The sequence below is a fragment of the Coffea arabica genome, chromosome 5e, assembly GCF_036785885.1.
Source record: "Coffea arabica cultivar ET-39 chromosome 5e, Coffea Arabica ET-39 HiFi, whole genome shotgun sequence".
Taxonomy (NCBI): domain Eukaryota; kingdom Viridiplantae; phylum Streptophyta; class Magnoliopsida; order Gentianales; family Rubiaceae; genus Coffea; species Coffea arabica.
Genome location: NC_092318.1, coordinates 48,470,251 through 48,485,110, shown reverse-complemented (window position 1 = coordinate 48,485,110; position 14,860 = coordinate 48,470,251). Strand labels below are relative to the sequence as shown.

At 37.5% G+C, this 14,860-nt stretch overlaps 3 protein-coding genes across 3 annotated transcripts; 1 reads left to right on the top strand and 2 right to left on the bottom strand.

The window, feature by feature from the left end:
* Window positions 1–3,462: 3,462 nt before the first annotated feature.
* Window positions 3,463–5,022, bottom strand: LOC113688350 (uncharacterized). Its single transcript, XM_027206159.2, has 3 exons — window positions 4,842–5,022; window positions 4,467–4,511; window positions 3,463–4,338 (listed from the first exon to the last, which is right to left on the bottom strand). Exons 1-3 carry the CDS (start codon window positions 4,983–4,985, stop codon window positions 3,781–3,783), a joined length of 747 nt encoding a protein of 248 aa, XP_027061960.1. The 5' UTR covers window positions 4,986–5,022; the 3' UTR covers window positions 3,463–3,780.
* Window positions 5,023–6,963: 1,941 nt separating this feature from the next.
* On the top strand, window positions 6,964–10,024 carry LOC113688347 (uncharacterized). The gene is made up of 6 exons (XM_027206155.2): window positions 6,964–7,835; window positions 7,966–8,256; window positions 8,425–8,643; window positions 9,004–9,075; window positions 9,147–9,365; window positions 9,526–10,024. Exons 1-6 carry the CDS (start codon window positions 7,076–7,078, stop codon window positions 9,909–9,911), a joined length of 1,947 nt encoding a protein of 648 aa, XP_027061956.1. The 5' UTR covers window positions 6,964–7,075; the 3' UTR covers window positions 9,912–10,024.
* A 354-nt stretch (window positions 10,025–10,378) lies between these two features.
* LOC113688349 (ketol-acid reductoisomerase, chloroplastic-like) lies at window positions 10,379–14,860 on the bottom strand. The gene is made up of 10 exons (XM_027206158.2): window positions 14,452–14,860; window positions 14,258–14,350; window positions 13,647–13,712; window positions 13,394–13,534; window positions 12,472–12,699; window positions 12,204–12,321; window positions 11,996–12,135; window positions 11,659–11,826; window positions 11,307–11,462; window positions 10,379–11,000 (listed from the first exon to the last, which is right to left on the bottom strand). Exons 1-10 carry the CDS (start codon window positions 14,761–14,763, stop codon window positions 10,632–10,634), a joined length of 1,791 nt encoding a protein of 596 aa, XP_027061959.1. The 5' UTR covers window positions 14,764–14,860; the 3' UTR covers window positions 10,379–10,631.

The following is a 14,860-nucleotide window of genomic DNA, read 5'->3' as shown; positions in this document are numbered from 1 at the left end:
TTTTTTTGTCCGTAGCTAGCCACGGATGCTAAGCGGAGATTCCACCAACGAAGAATTCTTAGATCGCAATGCAGACTTCGTGGTTGACAGCTCGGAATTCTATAGCTCTGCCTTTGTGGAAATAATCGCTGACACATGACGTGTCAAGTGCCGGGTTGTGTCATGGGAATTTTTTAAAAAAAAAAAGTGTCAGGTGATAGATTTATACATACATCCTGTCAGATCCGTAAGTGTTTGAATTTTTTTTTTCAACCTATAATCTAAGAAATTAGCCTAAGGTACCCTTCTATAGACTGCTTGTCATTTTTTAGGGATAATTTTAGAAACCTCCTCTAAGCTTTGCGTCAGGTTTTCGGCAATTTCACGTAGCTCCCCTAAGCTTTGCAATACTACACCTACCTCCCTTAATTTGATTTAACTAAACATTAAAATAACATTGACTTTGGTTAAATTTTTAAATGAGTACCCTAAAATGCTGATTTATTATATTGATAGGATAATTTTTATGGCGTTTTATCTGGGATTTAGATTTATAAGATGGAGAAGAAATTGTTGAAATAATTCTTTTAAAGTTTGTAAATTATTCAAGTGGTAGAATTACCATAATTTGATAGTTGGGTCATATCTTTTAGATTTATATTTTTTATTTTGATACCTAAAAAAAAAAAAGAGAAAACAAAGATTAGCAAAAACATTGGATCATATTTAAAGTCAACTTGTCAAAAAAATCACTAGTTTGACATTTGGTTATGATAGAAGCTTACAATAGTAGTAAGAGTTCTCTGGTGTTGTTGATGGAAAATAAAAAAGAGGAATAAGAAGGAAAAAGAATGAAAAAATAATTTAGTTTGTGAAAAATAAAAAAGAGGAATACAACGAAAAATAATGAATAATATAATGTTAAAACTCATTATTAGTTATATGCATACCAATCATGATAAGGAAGGTATGTGTAATTTTTAAAATTTTGAGGGAATTCAATGAAAAATATGTTAAAACTCAATTTTAGTTGGTGAAAATAAAAAAGAGGAATACAATGAAAAATAATGAATAAAATAATGTTAAAATTCATTATTAGTTATATGCATACCAATCATGGTAATGGAGGTATGTATAATTTTTAAAATTTTAAGGGAATTCAATGAAATTATAAAAAATCTCAACGGAGATCTCTGAAATTTATTTTTCTAGAATTGAATTAGTTTGACAAAGAGCTTGCCTCAAGGGATCAATCCTAATGGGTTTTCTTACAGTTTGGACAGCCATTCCGTCGAAAAATTGCGTCATATTTCGTGATTACATTTTCCTATTACCTTTTTTTCTCACATATATCAAATCGCTACAGTAATTTTTCTATAAAAAATCCAAAAAATGCAATCACTACAGGGTGCCTATTTTTCAGCCGACAGAGGATCCTTAATGAAAAGTTATTCGATATTTCTGGGTAATTCACCTATAGGGAGAACTAAGCCAATAAATGAGAATGAGTTCAATACTTGAGTGTCATTCACATAAAATTTCTACGCAGAATGAAGAAGTTCCCCCCAATCAAAATGTTGCCTCCAACCAATGTTTTGAAAATCGGACCGGACCGGACGGATTCGACCGATTGAACCGCAAGCCGGCCATGACATCGGTCCGGTTCTATGTTATGGTTGACCATGCTAGAAAACCAGTCAAAAACCAGTCCAACCGTGAAACCGTACAAACCGGATTGAACCGGTTTTTTCCTTTTTTTTTTTTTTTTTTTTTTACGTTTTGCAAAATGTAGCTTTTAAGATTCGAACTCATAACCTTTGTAATAGAAGACCAATATAGTAACCATTGCACTATCACATCTTATTAATTTTTTTTATAACTTATTTATATATTTATATAAAACAAACACTCATATTTCTTTTTTCCAAAAAAATCTCATCCTCTCATGGCTCTTTCTTTTTAATTTTCAACTCTCTCTCTCTCTCTATCCTCTTTTCTTTTCCCTTTTTAATCAAACATCTTTATTTTTAATTTATTGATGTTTTATTACATCTTTTAATTTTATTTTTTGTCCATTAAATTAAAAAAGTTAAAAAAGAATTATTTTTTTAACCCAAATTATTTAATGCCACAACCACTTACTTTTATCTCATTTTTTGTTTCTTATCAAGTTTGCATTTCTATTTTCGATTCTCTTGACTTTTTTCGAACTCCAAACTTTCTTTTTAAAATTGCAATCTCTAAATCCCAAAATATAAATTAAAATTTAAGTTCACAATGTCTAAATTCTCATAGACATGAATTTTGTATAATTTCAAAATATTGTGATATTTTTGGGTTGGATTTAAGATTTTTTGGTAGATATAATTGAAATTGAGATGAAATTTATTTGTTTTAACTTATAATTCAAAAATAAATAATTTATTTTTAAAAATTCAAGTTATTCAAAAATAGTAAACTTTTCATCATGTAAAGTATTAAATTAGTCCATTACATGTCTTATTTTGTGCATATATATATTTATATAAATTATTTTTAAAAAAATTCATTGAACCAAGGTTAAACCAGTCCAACCGGTTGAAGCTCGACCCTTTCACTTCACCGGTTCAATTAACGGTCCGATTTTTAAAACATTGCCTCCAACATGCAAGTCGTGAAGCTCGTGAAAGTTAATGGACTCGATGACTATCCACTCAAGCCAAACCTGAGTATACTATTCTCAAGCATATTATAGGAAGTTTCAATTGTTAGTTTAATTTTTTTTAAAAAAAAAACTTTAATAGAAAAAGGGGAAATTTAATTTGTTTGGATAGTGTATTATTTGAAATAATTACTGTAGCACTTTTTGTGATGTGATGTATGTGAGATAAAAATGTGGTTGAAAATATAAAAAGGTGAGTTGAAAAATATGTCTATGATGCAAGCGAAATATTATTTAAGATAATTGGGGTATCCAAACAAACCCAATGAAACATTAATCTTTCCTGAAACCATCCGCATCTTCCTATGAGATTGTGCAAATCCAGGAAAGGATTCTTAAGAAAAAAGTTTGTTCCAATTTGCATTCGGAGAGAAATCACACACTAAAAACAAGAAAACATGTACATAATCAGCAAGTAACTCTCTTCTGAAAAAATATCCAATCAACGATCATATCTCAACCCTATTTGTTTTCTAATTTGGCAGTTGATATTTCGCTTGGTATAACATGCCATTTTCGAACTGAGCAAAAAGTATGTCAAGAAGTCCAAATAAAATGTACATTTTAGTTCTAAATCTCAGCCACGGTAATACAATTCACCTTTTCTTCAGGGGACTAGGATATCTTACTTTTGATCAATGTATCCATTAATGTTTAGAATTATCATGAATTGGAAATCCCCCCATCACTTTTGCCTTTATCAAAAGTTTTCACCGGAATATCCAACATTCATCCATCATCAAAATAAAGCAAGAAGCATAATAATGTAAAATATCTCTCACTAAACCGAATTGGCGGTACATATATTGGGTCTGTCGAATGGAATCCGCAGTTATGTGTGAGTCATTTTACAATCAATTACGTTTAATCAAAACAGATTACCGTCTCTAATAACATTCCACATAAAAAGTCAATTCACTTACTTCCACTTTTGTCTCTCTCAGAAACAAAAAAAATAATATTAGAATTTCAGATATTCATCTACGTTCTACCACCAGAGAAAAAAGGTTAGAACCTCATGTCATATATGAACAGACAAAAATACCCTCGCCTTCTCTCCAAACCCCAGATGTGCCATTTTGTCCTCAATCATCTACGAATCAACCACAAGAATCGGCGACGGAGAAAGAAGCCGAGGGCTGGACCTGAACCTCGCCGGCTGAAGCTACAGAAGCAGCCACACCAACACCAAAGTTGACAACGCCGCCATCGCCATTTCCACTCAAATTAACGTACTTCACTGTCCTCTTCTTCCGCGGTCCCCAACAGTTCGGTGAACACGTGGCCGTTTCAGAACCCCCGACGTTCAAGCCAGCAGAAACGCTGTCTTCACCGCCATCAATTTGAGCGACTTTCCGGCGCTTTCTTCGCGTCTTTTTAGGCTTCTCTGAAGCAGTTGAGACGATACTCGTTCCAATAGTGGAAATAGAGCCTTGGCCGCCGCTGTTGAGGCTTCCACCGTGGCGCTGGTGGTGGAGGTTGGCGGAGTTTAGGGTTTGCAGAGAGGTGACGCAGCACTCTTGCCATTTGAGCTCGTTAAGGTCCTTGATGACGTCATCGAGCGACAAGAAGGCGTCTGAGGAAACGTCGTCGTCCTCAAGCGTTGACCGGGAAGGATCCATTAGCTCCAGCGACTTCACAAGTTCAACCAGAAGACTCTGTTTCATTGAGGGAGAAAAACATAAAAACAAAAATTAATTGACAAAATAAATTGAAATTCGAAAAAAGAGGAGCAGGAGGAGGAGGACCCCCCCCGGGGGGGGGAGGCGCTAGAAGCTAAATTGACCTTCTGAGGGCCGCGGATATAATTGAAGCCGTGCATGTCGATGATCTAAACTAGAAAATAAGACAAGAATCAGAAAATTATCGGAACATTAGGAAATGATTAAGATAATTCAACTACTTTTGCGTCTCTGAATTTTTTAAAAATTCGAAGAAAAAAACAGACAACAATTTTTATTCTTCGTACTGAAAATTTTGAAAAGCGAATAACATTCAAGCATCAAATAATCGACTCGAAGAGCGAAGCCATTTCAGTTGTCTTTATCCATATCAAATGAGCACAAAACAGCAGCATCGGCTGATTTTTCAGAAAATACGATACAGTATAGAGAAATTTAATGCAGAAGAAGCATCAAAACTCCAAACAGATCTAATTGACCTGGTTGAGGTGGTGAACGGTGAGATCAAGCTGCTTGTGGCTGTGAATGAAGTCGAGGTATTGTTCCATCGTCAGCTTCGGCTGCTTCGGCCTGCCTCGTCGTCCACCACCGTCTCCCTCCGCCATTTTCACCACACTCTGCATTTTGTACTAGCTCACGATCCCTGCATGAGTGTGCGCGCTTTCTGTTAGGCTGGCTGCTGCAGTACTGAGCTAGCCTTATATAGGTACTGGGTGGGCTCCACAACCAGCTGGCCCGAATTTTTTGTTGCATTCTTCTCAGGCATCACATTTGAGAAGGCCAATTAATCTCGAGTTAAATACTTAAAATAAATAGATGGTTAATAGTTTAACACAAGTATGAGGTACGAACATGGTTTTTTTTTTTTTTTTTTTGGGAAATTTGTCCTCTAAAAAAATTTACGTATCAATTGATTACATACAAAGTATTCAATAATTGTTGTAGTTATTGGTTAAGAATTTTATGTTCCACCTGACATATTAGAGTTCGAACTTGACTGACAGATTTGAAGGAGAAGGTTAAAACATGCATAAATATCTCCATAACTCCAATTTGTGATATACGATTATGATTTAATGAAAGAGTTTGCATTTGAGACTTAAAGTCGTTAATGTATCGACACTCCACTTTGTATTAATGACATTTCATTTATTTTTTTTCGTGTTCTTGTACAAAAATTGCACTGAGAGATTGAATACTTTAACAAGAATTGAAGTCTCTGTGTCATAAATCATACTCTGATGAATTTAGGCTAGAAGTTTTAGTTTTGGGTGCTAACTGGCAAATTAGTTTGTGCAGTCAATGGCTAGTAAAGTGTAGATATAATGAGAGAGCTTATTTTCTAACCCTGACATATTCTTCATCTCCAAGAGGTCTCTGCACCACAAAATGAAGCAGTGGAAAGGATGAAGTCCCACCAGTCAAATTGTTGCCTCCAAGATAGAAGTCATGAAGCTCATTAGATTTTGTCAAGGGGCTCGATAAGAATTCAATCAAGCCAAGCTTCAAAATACACACTACTACTATTTCCAAGCAAGCTCGATAAGAATTTAATCCAAACTCCTTTTAGAACCAATGCAGCAAACAAGAGCAAAAGTTGGTCCATGATAACTGCACTATGAGCCTACTCACTCCTGGTTAACTGGCCAAATGTAGTTGCCCTGTATTAGGTGGAAATGAAAACTTCAATGGTTTCCCAAATATAAGATTCAAAGATCAAAACTTGTATACATTACATTTCGATTAAATTTGTCCACAGTTCATATGATTTACAGGCAAGATTTGGCCTTGTACACAGTACAAATATTGAGACCGACTAGCAGCTTATTTTACTTCTCAAAACTCAGGCGCCGCGTTTATGGACCTAAATCAAAATCAAGAAACGAAAAAGACATTAGAGGGAAAGTCACCGTCCCCAGTTCTATTTTGGCAAGACGAGGAGCAAATTCCACATTCTTTGTTAGGAAAGTCAAAGTTACATATGGCAAGGGGCCAAATCCCATGGCATGAAGAGTGGAGGGCCATTTGACAATGATGCCTTAGCAAGTGTTCCTTCTGCTGCTTGAAAGTCCTTCAACTTCGTGCTGTCTTGATGATCAACAGCAATCTTGACTTTGTCTTTCTGGGCATTATCACACTACTGTAATTATTACAATATGTGGCGGCCTTCATTGGCCATTTTCGATGGAGTCTGTACTCACATTGAGTCTCCCTCCCTCTCTCCCTTAGATTAGGCTAGATTAGGTTATAAGAATTTTACAGTTGCGACAAAAAAAAAAAATTGCAAATGCGTGGCCAGTCCGATAGGGGCTCAAGTCAAGTCAGTCTCAAATTGTGAAAGATGTGTTCTTGTGTGAGCTATTTATAACAAATTACTATGCTGTTTAACTAATGGAAATGATGTTTTAATATACACAATTGAGATGTGAATTTACGAAATTCTGTAAAAGCATTGGTACATCGCCAGTCTTTCCAGGTAAGTTGAGTCCACAGAATCAATGACAAGACAGCAGCAACCTAATTCCACAGGTCAAGTTCAATGCCAAATGATTATAGATAAGTACTATCTTGCATTGTATGGTAACATAGCACCTTGCAAATTAGTATTCTACTCCCCTCATTAACAACAAAAGGATAACTCACCACCACTTCATTCCCTTCTGCAAAGAACCACTTTTACTATATTCCATAGGAGCAAACACCAAACATAGGAATGATAACCGTTATTCTGCTGTTTTTAGCAGGGCATAGCTGGTTTGGGGCTTCTACTAATATACCATTCACCAGCAGTTCCACAGATGAGGTTGCTCTTCTTGCCTTCAAGGCAAAAATAACACATGATCCCTACAACATATTGGAAACGAACTGGAAAGAAGGAACCTCTGTTTGCAATTGGATTGGCGTTACTTGCGGCCACAAGCACCGAAGAGTGACGGCCTTGAATCTTTCCAGTACAGGGTTGAAAGGTACCATAGCAAAAGAAGTTGGGAACCTTTCCTTCCTGGTTTCCCTGGACATCAGTAATAACTATTTTCAGGGCTATATTCCGGAACAGTTGGGAAACTTAAAGCGATTACGAGGTTTGTATATGCAGCTCAATGAGCTTAGTGGTCAGATCCCTCAGACCTTTGGGTTCCTGACCAGAATTCAAGAATTGGTCCTGTATAACAACAGTCTCACTGGACCAATTCCTCCTGCAATCCTCAATCTTTCTTCTTTCCAGGTTATTGATCTGATGTACAACTTCCTCGAAGGAACTCTCCCAACAGACATCTGCAATAACCTCCCAAACATGGAAAGCTTAAATGTGTCACACAATCAACTTGGTGGACACATACCTGCCAGTTTTTCTCAATGCTCTGAAATCAAGTTTCTTGCTCTATCACACAATGAATTCACCGGTTCCATACCTGGAACGTTTGGCAACTTATCAAAGCTTGAGCAACTGTATCTTGGTTACAACAATTTGACTGGTATGAACTTAAATCTTTTTGGTACAAGTTTTGAACATCTAGAAGACAATGCCTATAATGATTTTTTCATGAAAAGCATATTTGTATTTTGATCAAGGTTTGATTCTTTCATTTTTCGTGTTTGATTCAGGTGAATTGCCTACAGCAATCTTCAATATATCCGCAATGAGGATTCTAAGAGCTCAATGTAACATGATATCGGGCAGTCTTCCCCATGATATTTGCAAGCAAAACCCCCACCTTGAAGACTTGTTACTTTTTGTGAACTTACTTGATGGCCAAATACCTTCTAGTATCTCATATTGTCAATCGCTGCAACAATTCTCTCTAGTTTACAACAATATAAGTGGAAGCATTCCATCTGAGATGGGGAACATGTCTGCACTTCAATATTTATATCTTGGCGCAAATAACTTGACAGGTTGGTTGTCAATGTCCCTATTCCAGTCTATTTTGAAAAGTTGCTTCTGCTGCGTTATCCCTCTTGAAATAAGCCGTATAAATTGTGCTACCTGAATTTACGTGTGATTTTGAGGTTGATCAACAGAAAACACAGCATCTGATTTCTCTCTGTGTTTCCTTTGTTCAGGGGAATTTCCTTTCAATACTTTTAACGTCTCTTCTTTAAGGGCTATTGGTTTGGAGAAAAACAGAATCTCGGGTAGCTTGCCCAAGGACGTGTGCTTCAGGCATCCAAACTTGGGGTATTTGGCCCTTCTGCAGAACCATTTTTATCGCCAAATCCCCTCTAGTCTTTCACATTGTAGGGCACTCTACTACATCCATTTGAGTGATAATAACTTTACAGGTACCTTTGAACCACCAGCAGTCAATCTATTTATAGTAGAATTCAAGTGGACATATAATCATACCCGATATAGCTCATAATTCATAGGTTCAATTTTGAGAATTAGTTGAATATGGACTTGGATCAAATGCCCAGGTGCTCAACCGTAATCCACACATTCATGATCAAGATTTTTTGCCTTCCATACTGTAATTGAAGCCCCTGGCTACCCCATATATGGTAAACTGCTCCAGTAGTACTAGTTGTCAACTTCTTGTAGAGAAAAACATTGGCATAATTGCAACTAAACAATAAAGATTTCAAATCATAACGTTGTGTGCAAGAAGCAAATTTATCTGGCTACCAACATTGATTCCACAGGTGGCGTACCAGCTGAATTTGGGAACCTCACAGGGCTTCAATTCCTTTATCTATCGAACAATAACTTGACAGGTACGTGATAATTCCAGATTCATATTCATGTTCACAGTGTTTCAGTAACCATTCCTTGTTGTTTTTGGCAGGGGAAATACCTTTCAACTTTTTCAATCTGTCTCTCTTAGAGGACTTTGAAGCTATGAACAACAAATTTTCTGGTAGCTTACCTCAAGATCTGTGCTATAGATTTCCAAAGCTGAAGACATTCGCCATTGAGAATAACCAATTTCATGGCCAATTCCCTTCCAGTATTCCTCAGTGCACTTCATTGGATACCCTTGACTTGGCGTCAAATTATTTCATAGGTATCAATAATGAGAACAAGTTACCACTCAATACAGCTGCTGCCTCATATTTTTTGTTGTCAAACAGATTCTATTTAAAAGATAAAGTAGAGCATTATTACAGCATTTATCCTATATATATTTAAGACATCTGATTACCTCTTATCAAAATGGATTCCAGGTACAGTACCAGGTGATATTGGGAAGAACATGTCAATGCTTCGAAATTTAGCAATTGGCTACAACAATTTCGCAGGTGTAATTCCACCTTCCATTGGGAATATGTCCAGGTTGCTGATCCTCTTCTTGAGAAGAAACAGATTTTCTGGTAAAATTCCACCAGAGCTGGGACGGCTTCCACGTTTAGAAGGAGTATTCATTCAAGAAAACCAGATTACAGGCCGAATTCCTCCAGAGTTAGGACAGTCTTCAAGTCTTGGAAGGTTACATTTTCGGTCAAACAACCTTACAGGCGAAATTCCGCCATCTATCTTTAACATCTCGACCTTGCGAGAACTTGGCCTTTCAGAAAACCAACTCTCTGGCAATCTTCCACCAATCACTTGATCTCAAACGAAACTTCCAAAAGTTGATGATTTGGGTGAATATGAACCAAACGACCTGCAAATGATTGACTCATGTTTCATCACTAGGTTAATAAAGTGCAGGCTTTTAGAAGACTTGATCCTTTAAGAAAGTTGATGCTATTGACCACCCTTATGGATGGCACATTTCCAAGTTGGATTGGCAGATTAGAGCAGCTTTTGTTTATGCTGATCATTAATTTGACAGGAATAGCTTTGCAAACGTTTGTCAATTTTCAAATAAACAAGACTAGCTTTGTTGCAGCTCAAGAAACGGGAAGAAATCGGGGGGAAATAGGCCTTGTTTCACCAATTTGAGAAATTTTTATTAGCTTAAATTTACCAGAAACGAGCTTTCTGAGCTGCTATCAGCCTGTTTGGAAATTGAGTTTTATTGAGACTTGTAAATTTGACAAAGCTAGCGAACACCCATGAACAAACTTCCCGAACTCGATAAAACCACATGATTGTCTTATTTCAAAACTACCAACACAACAATCATCGAGTCTCCTTGTCCATCAAAAGAGCACAACACGTAGAAAAATTCCACACGATAATTCAACCTCACAGGATTCCAAGACAGACTAGTGTAACATATTTTTGAAAAGCCTACTCGGTACAAACATGCATAGAAATCTAGTTGAGTGAGCCGAATGATCATTTGATTTCCTCAGCTTCCAAACTTTTGATGTCCCGGGTACCTTCAGTTGCTAGCCTGACGTAGTTCTGGCCGCACAAAATCAGCATCTGCAGTCACTGAAATGTCTACACTAGGTCTCAACTGGGCACACACTTCAATAGCTCCGTGCACAGGATCTGAGTGGAAGTTGCTGATGAGATCCCGGTTAATGGGAGAATTATCATCAACAGCCACTAGTGCCTGCTGTGTGAGAACGTAATCAAATCTGGGTGCCCACTTCCTTGATCCCAACCGTGCAGTTGTCGAACAATTGTCTACCATGAATGCTACCCCACGAGCATGCATGAAAGGATTCAAAGAATCCACAGCCTCAATCACACTCTCATTTATTATTTCTGAATAGGAGTGACCTTTCTTCCTCAGGATCTCAATCTGGTTCCCAAAAAAAAAAGAGTACTTGTTATTCCAGTCCAGAAAAAGATCATGTAGAGCATGCAAAGTTTCTTTGTTTAAATTCCGTTCATGATAAAGATCCAGACTCTTGGAAGGAAAGACGTTAACAAACAAATTTTGGAGAAATTGACGGCACACCACAACAACAAATTATGGCTAGTCGTCAAGAGTTACACATGGATATTTTTATGCCAAGAAATTGGGACCAACACTGATGAACTTCTACTGATAACTAAAACTGTGAGGGAAGAACATTCAAACATGTAGTTTACTCAGGGAACTTACCTGAGCCATCATTAATGCCACGAAGACACCAGCAGTGAAAGGGTATAAGGGACCTAAATCACCAGGTGGTCGTGCGGCACGAACCCTCTCACCTACTTTCCACATCCTTGTCTGGTCAATTTTGCCCATTGGGAAGGCAGGTAGACCATCTTTTTCCTGCATGAATTAAGAAATCCTTCAAATGTAACAATTCACGACTGCATAATAGTACATTCATGAGTAACTGTTTTCCATAATCACATGGAAGTCTTTAAAACTCTGAAAACACAAAATAACAACATAGAAGCTACTCTCAAATAAATATGGAAAAATGTTGATTACAAGATACAGTGTAACGTGAATTAGAGCATACATAAAAACGACGTCCAGCCAAAACAACACTCCGGATCTCACTTCCAGTAGCAACATCTTCATAGCATTCATATAGGATATCCATGCAGGGATAGTATGAAGCACTATAAGCAGTCTCGAAATCCTTCTTTCCTTCCTCAGTCAATGAATTGTAAACAGCCAGCATGCCCTGTGAAAGAGATCAACATCATCAATTTCAGTTTATTGTACTTGCAAAACTACTCTTTTTCCAGTTAAGTTATATTGTAAAACATTAGTGCGGAGGGAGCTGGAAAAATAACCAATACAAAATCTGAGAATGTCAAAAGGACAGGAGAACGTGAGTCGCATAGACTAACCTTTGTCGATATGGTTTTTGAAATAATTCCAGTTACACTCTCAACAGTGTTCTTGTATGCAAGATCTTCACTCATTCCATTTTCAGTATACCTTCTAAACAATGCCTCAACAAGCCCATGCACAGCCCCAAGTAAAATGCCTACAATAAAATTAATAAGTAACAGTTTGCTAACATGAAACTGACCATCGCAGAGGAGTAACTCTCACCTCTCTCCCCAAAAATGTCACTCTTGTATTCCTGTTCCAGAGTAGTGGCAAAAGTAAAAGGAGAACCAAGGGCAACCGACCATCCCAGGGCAATATCTGTAGCTCTGCCATCAATATCCTACAGATGTATTTTTTGAAACCATTAACTGTAGACACTAGAGAGCGTACATTACATCTCCACCAAAACAGACACACACAAAAAAAAGGGAGTGCATTTATGTGCGTGTGTGTGTGAATCTGTGTATATACCAGAGTGAGAGAGACAGACCTGATGAACAGCAAAACTAGAATTTATTCCGGCACCATTGATTTCTTTCCCTTGCACATATAGCCTCCTTACAGATGGACCCATCCCCTTGGGACAAACAGCTATTACACTTAAATGCTTAGGGAAATCAAGTCCCATTGATTGCAAATGACCAAGAAGGAATCCATGGGAAAGCCCAAGAATGCTATTTGGCTTCATGTGTGAAAATACTTTCTCATAGGTATCAGCCTGCAATTGCATATAAAATAAAGTTTGAGATATTCTTTCCAACCTTCAAAGTGAGGAAACAAGTAAAGCAAGTCACCTAAGCACAAGAGACAAAAGAAACCATCTAATATCCTGTCATATACTAAATAGGCTTATAGCTCAATGAAGATTGAGTCTAAATGAGTTCAATGTCAGGTTCAACAACTTTCACTTCTTAAGACTTGCAATAAATTGCCAGTCTCATTCTTCCAGTTAGGAATCAAAACAGAAATAATGTTTCAGAATTATCATTTCTGGACATCAGAAAATTCCAGGACAGAAATGATGCAGCAGATAAAAAAGGACAGATCAGACAATACAGTAACCCAACTTACAACAACAATTTACAGCAGACTGAGAAGAAAAACTTGCCAGATTATGCTACATGAATTGTGGAAATACTCCAGACAACTTTACTTCAAAAAATTAACATAAAGGAAAGCATCTTTTTGCAAAAGTCAAAATCCGAAAATACACAGCCTCAGCTAAAAGCAACTTTTTGTGCACTCTAACAAATAAGTTTATTCGGTTTTACAAAACTCTTAATCTAGTATGACATGAAAGAAACAAGAGCAGCTAAGTTACTTTGGTGTAGCTCACAAAAAGTGAAGCAACATAATGAAAATGAAGACTAGCAACTGAAAAATGGTCCCACAGATAATGTAGGCGTACAAACCTGGGCTGCATCAGAAATTAAAAGCAACACAAGATCACTCCCAGATATGGTCTCCCATATGTCTCCAAGGGTACCATTCTCCTCACTGAACCCAGCCACGCGAGCCTCATCAAGCGAACGAGAACCTTTCCTCAGGCCAATCTGGGACAAGTCAAGTAGGAGAACGATATAAGCTTCATTTCAAAAAGCTTGCAAATCAATTTGTCAAAGTCCCTAGACGCCAAAAGGAAAATAAAAGAATACAACATGTAACCTTGACAACAACATCAGACTTTGCATCAGCAAGTGAATCTCTCAAATTCTGAGCTTGAGCAGGCCCCTATAGAAATGCAACTTCAGTGAACTTCGATCTTAACAAAGCATAATGGTTCGCATAATGCCAACCAAAAAAAAACGATTTACAAGTTTCCAGAAGTATGCATCATATAAACCAATGACTATCAAGAAATTGACAGGGCATCGCAAGCATGAGATAACAATTTTTCAATGGGCAACACAGGATAAACTCTTAATCTCTCAGGTGCCAAAGTGTGGCTCATAGACTTAATTTTTCTTAAGCAAAGATGTTACTAGGGCTCATCATTGAGTCCTCAGGTAGGCGGCCTTAGGATGGCAAAGAGGCTCATTTAGTTCGCGTTTTTTAAGCAAATTAGAACCATGATTGCCTAAGCCTACTAACTCTCATAGTATGTACAGTCACTAACAAGTCAATTATTTTATTTCAAAACTCCAAATGACATTTACACCCTAAGCCCCAGGAATCTCAAAGTCTTAAATAATGATAAACAAAGGGACAGAGCAACAAGAGAACTAAAATAATCAGCATAAGGATATAAACTATATAGTTTCCAGATAATAAAAAACCTGAGAACCCCATCCGATAACTCCAATCTGCTTGATTCCCTTGAAAGCATCCGGCAGCAGCTTGAACAAATCCCTCCCTCCTCTCACAATATACTGCATTATCCAATAATATCATTAATCATCAAAAACATTTAAACAACACAAAAATCCCAGAAAAAATCGACTAAAAAGTTAAGATCTTTATAAGTATGCACCTCATCATGACCAGCAAGGTTGATTTTCTCTTTCTTGAAAACCTTAGTATCGAAATCGAGGGAAGTCTGTGGCTTCATAGCTGGGGGGACAGATATCATACGAGCGGCGAGGGCTGAGCCGCCGCCACTAGCGGCGGATGAAGAAGCGGCGGCGCGAGCACTGAGGGTTTTAAGAGAAGGACATGAGGAAGAAAGGAAACTGAGGTTGTTGAGTTGCGGTTTTAGGGTTTTTGAAGCACTGGTGGCGGTGTTGGTGGTGGAGGAGAGCGAGAAGGAAGTCGCTGTTGCTGTTGCCGCCGCCGCCGCCGCCATGCCTGGCTGCTAAGAGAGTTCTGAAGTGTGTGAGGTAAGTCTGAAAGCTGATATGTGGAGAACAGAGAGAAAGAGGGGCTGTCTCAGACCAGTTTTG